The sequence below is a fragment of the Periophthalmus magnuspinnatus genome, chromosome 6, assembly GCF_009829125.3.
Source record: "Periophthalmus magnuspinnatus isolate fPerMag1 chromosome 6, fPerMag1.2.pri, whole genome shotgun sequence".
Lineage (NCBI taxonomy): Eukaryota > Metazoa > Chordata > Actinopteri > Gobiiformes > Gobiidae > Periophthalmus > Periophthalmus magnuspinnatus.
The window spans coordinates 10,101,237-10,106,310 of record NC_047131.1 but is presented as its reverse complement, the minus strand read 5'-3'; the positions used below and the strand labels follow the sequence as shown (position 1 = coordinate 10,106,310).

General features: G+C 38.2%; 1 gene segment (V, D, J or C); it reads right to left on the bottom strand.

The window, feature by feature from the left end:
• Positions 1 to 722: 722 nt before the first annotated feature.
• Positions 723 to 2,088, bottom strand: LOC117372533 (Ig kappa-b4 chain C region-like; the record flags this gene model as incomplete). The annotated part of the segment is given in 2 exon segments: positions 723 to 1,123; positions 1,932 to 2,088. Coding segments are annotated over 2 exon segments (486 nt in total), but the record flags the coding sequence as incomplete, so codon positions are not given.
• Positions 2,089 to 5,074: the final 2,986 nt, after the last annotated feature.

Below are 5,074 nucleotides of genomic sequence, written 5' to 3'. Positions count from 1 at the left end.
GCGCGTGCGCAATGGCGCACTGCTGACACGGTCTCCTCGCACAGAAAATCTGTGCTGCGCACAAACAAATCGAACCGGAATTGAAAATAAAATAAACACACAACGATTCATTCTGCGCTATTTTTAAATGTGATTCAGTGAGTGTGACCGGGGACGAGCTGCTCCAGCCAATTATGTGATTCACATACGTATTTGCGCAGCTTATCCACGTCATTGACAGGCTCCTCATGTCCCGCTACCAGAGTTTTAGCCGATGTGGAGTGAAGACTCGCTAATGATGCTAATGATGCTAAGTGTTTATCCCCTTAAAACGCACACTCCAGGTCCCATGTGTGCAGTGTGCGTTCAAAATAAATTACAAGCCTATTTATTTATTTATTTATTTTGTAGTTGTAGTTGCGTAATACCTTTATAAATGTTAGATCTGCACTGCTCGGGGCTACAACGAAAAAATCTCTTATAAATCTATTGATAGGTTTATTCACAGCATTCAGGATTTTGTAAATACACATATGAACCAAGTAAATGAAAAGTCAACCCTCATAACCTGACTTCAAACCTACATTTATTTAAAAGACTAAAGTCTGTGATAGAAAAAATGAACAATTACAGTAAAATAATGTAAAGACACAAACATGCTTTTGATGCACAGCTCTTTATTTACAGCAGAAGCTCCAGTTGGTCCAGTTGGGACAGAGGGCTGTCTGCTGTGCTGCAGGAAGTGAAGTGTAGCAGTGGCTGTAGAGGCGTGAGCTAACAGCAGAGGGCGCTCTGTAGGCTGATCCCAGTGACTGTCAGTCCTGAAGACACTGCAGTGTGCTCAGTGTGTGGGACACTGGACTCTGGGAGCCCTGGCTGGCCTCACAGCTCACAGCCACGCCCCCCTCCCTCCACTGCTGTGCGGGGAGCGTCAGGCTGCTGCTCCAGCTGTAGTGGCCGTCCTTTTGAGGCACCGCGGGGCTCTGGCTTTGCTCCCCGCCCACACCGCCACCGGACACCTTCCAGGACACTCTCCAGTCTGAAGGAAAGCCCTTGTCGGCCAGGCACATGAGAATGGCCTTCCCCTGGGCCAGCTCCTCTCTGGAGGGAGGCAGCACCCAGAGGCTGGGCTCCACTCGGCCCACTGTGGACACACAGCACAAACACACACTTACACACACATACTGAAGGTTATACTTTTAATCATACTTCACTGGCTCTATGTAACTTTTTCTGAACGCAATTATCCAGAAATTGACAAAAAGCTGACTCCACCAAACCCAGTGTTTTATTGTCAAGAAAAACTGAATAAAGATAAATATGTTTAAATCACACTGTGGAACATTCCAGGCAAAGCAATAACATTTTCAGGTGACAAGCCTCACACCAGAAATCTTGGACTTGGCGAGTCAACAAACATATAAATATATGTATTGTTCTAACATATTAACCACAAAGAAAATAAAATCTTGTTTTCACATCAGTAGAAACTGAAATGACTGAAAACAGAACTGAGAGGCTCCACTGAAGCTGAACGACAGAAACGTTTCAGAGCCAAAGATAAACTTTTACAAAATCCCCAGAGTTTAACTTAAAAAAAAAAGATTTCCATTTATATTTTCAAATATCGATACAAATATTGAAATGAAATAATTGAAAGAAATGGTAATTGATTTATGTAAAAAAAAAAAAAAAAAGAAAGAAAAAAAAGAAAAGAAAAGAAAAGCATGAATAAAAAAAGAAAAATTGTTTTTCTAAAAACCTTAAACCTCAAAAAGTCAGATGTGAATAAAATATTCAGGGGATGAAAAGAAGACATTGCTCACCCAAAACTACAAACAATATAACAAAAAAGAATACAATAAAATGACCTCAGGCTTCAGAAATATAAACAGACAAATGACAAACAAAACAAAAGTATAATTTAAAATAAACATAAAGAGAGGACTTACAGTTGAGCTCCAGTCTGGTTCCTCCACCGAACGTCCACCACAGTGATACAAAGTCATGGAGTGGTCGTGCAAAAACCTGCAGCCGTTCAGAGACCGCGACAAAACCATTCAGCTGTACAGAGACTGATAAACAACTGAGAAACAGCTCACATTTATATATTTAAACTGGACACACTGTTCAGAAGGACAATGAGCTCACCAGGAAAGAGGACAATTAATCATTAATTTTATTAATCAAAATACATTTACAACATAATAATAAGACCAACATACTAATACATAAAGATTGAATTATTAAAGAAAAACTAGGAAATACAATATACTAGGAAAATTTATCAAATTTTGCATTTAATTTTAAATACAACAGAGGAGAAAACACTTCCCTGGGGTCTTTCAAGAAACAGTTAAAATGTAACCCTAAAGTGGAGACAGTGTTATTCTGATTCTGATGATGCAGACCCTGCAGTTCAGTCTGCTCCATGTCTCTGTGGGAGTCTCATTTCCATAGACACACTTTGCATGAACTGCTGCATGGTACAGTGGGACACTTTATAGTCCTGAGAGGTGCACTCTGGAGCACTGGCAGCTGTCCTTCATGACAACACAAGCCACATACAGCCTCCTCATCACCAACATGATTTGGTGTGCGTCCTCATTTGGACTGTCCTCTGCTGCTGCTTCACAGGTAAAGTCCAAAGAGTCCCACTGCTGTCCTCTGTCCACATTCGTCCCTCTGAGACCAACCAGACTAAACCATCAGGTGTTTTGTGTTTGTGTGTTCAGAGTCCAGAGGACAGGTGACAGTGAGGTAGGCTGGAGCAGTGAGAGCCGCCCTGGGGGACACCGCCAATATACGCTGTACTGTCAGCCAGAATGTGTACTATCAAAGGAGATATGGGCACTACTTCAACTGGTACCAACAGAGAGGTGGAGAGCCTCCTAAAGCTCTTATATATTATACGTCTACTCGAGCCTCAGGTGTCCCCAGTCATTTTTCAGGCAGTGGATCTGGGTCTGACTTCACTCTGAGCATCAGTGGAGTTCAGCCTGAAGATTACACTGTGTATTACTGTATGAGTGTTCATGTCATTAACAGTCAGGATGTGATCACATGGTGAAAAAGACTCGTACAAAAACCTCCTCTGAAACTGACTCACTTCAGTGAACCCAGACTGCACAGATAAAATATGACTGGATAAAGCTGTGCACATTTTCTCAATTAATTATTTTAGCACATTTTTTAGCAGAAACAAAACGTAGTATAACAAATTCAGATTTAAAGTAATATAATATGATATATTTGATTTAAGAGTGGAACAAAACAGAATATATATATATATATATATATATATATATATATATATATATATATATATATATATATATATATATATATATATATATATATATATATATATATATATATATATTATTAAAGGAGCAAAACACTTACTTGGGGTACCCCACAGGAAACATGTGATCCTCAATCAGTTACAGTGTTGGTCTGCTGCTGTGCTTAGTTAAATGTATTTTTAAAAGACAGATTTTATTATCTTTCAGAATTTTTTGTTGTACATGAGAAAATGATTACCGGTAATATTCATAACAAAGTCTGTATTTGACCTCATTTGGTTTAGTCAGACATTCATAATTAAACAAACTGTATACAGACAAGAATATCTTCAGCTATGTTTATTTTTCACTGTATATTTGTATTTATTTTGTTTACATTAACTTACAAGTTTTTACTAAAACTCAAAACTAAAAGGCCTAAATCTAAAACTACTGTTTTCAACTCATTATCATGCATATAACATATAGTTTGGTTTAATGTGGATTTGATTGGTAATATTATTGGTAATGTATGTGAGTACAATTGGTACTCACATGAATGTAATTCAAAGTGCTTTACAGAATAAGAAAGACATTAAAATCCCAATACAGACAAATCAAAACATAAATAATCATCATAAAATTAACATTAAAACAGAAGGGTGCAGAATCAAAACCTTTCAGTCATATGCACAGCTAAACAGAACTGTTTTGAGCCTGGATTTGAAGATTGTTCCTGGTTTTAGCTGCATAAAACTTCCCCATTTTAGTCCTGACTCTGGGCACCAGCAGTCCATTATTATCCCTAGATTTCTAGCCTGATTTGAAGGTTTTAGTGAGAGAGACTGGAGATGTCTGCTGACACTTTCGCTATGTTTTATGACTTCAGTCTTATCTAAGTTTAGCTGAAGAAAGTTGTTTTGCATCCACACACTGACCTGTTGGATGCAGAGTGAATCCATTGGTCCATATTTACCTGCTGCAGTGAGACATAGATCTAAGTGTCATCTGTATAATTGTGGAAAACAATCTGTTGCACCTTGTGATGTCATATGATAACACAGGAAGTGAATCAAACAAAACATAACTCCAGGTATGTTTTGAAGAGGTAACAACATTATATCATGGCTTAATGCTCACAAGAGTCAGTTTTGTGTAATATAGGGCGATTAAAGCACATTGTGTCATCCCTTTACTTTTGTGAGATGCTAGAACGGCGTGTGGGAGCTTTCTTTTTCTACAGTGCTCATCATCCCCAAACCCCAGTTTGGGAACTATTACTATTATACATCAGCTTCATTTGTACAGCAGTTTTTTTCAGCACTTCAAACAAACGCCAAGACAGTGTGAATTAAAAATAATAAGAATAAATGAACAGTAGCTAAATGCTGTACTCAAAGCTACGTTTTTTACACTGTCAGGGACAAACTGAAAAGTGCTTAGGAGTAGCAGTAGTAATATTTGCCTTTTTGGATGTTGGACGCTGGTCTGTCTGATCTGCACTATATGTGGGTGTAGTAGTAGTAGTAGTAGTACTAGTAGTAATAATAGTAGTAGTAGTAGTAGGAGTAGAAGTAGAAGTAGCAGTAGTAGTAGTATCACCGATTAAGAAAATAAAACTGGAGTGTGTATGTGGGCGTGTACCAGTGAAGGGGAAAACCGGGGTTGATCTCAAAATGCAATCCACTTGATTTGGCAGAATAGGTCTGATTTAACATTTGAGTGTCACATGGTCAGAGGTGGTGTATTTTCAAATTATCATATTTATAACAAACAGAAGAGTCTCTCACATAAATGGGTTCAAATAGTTT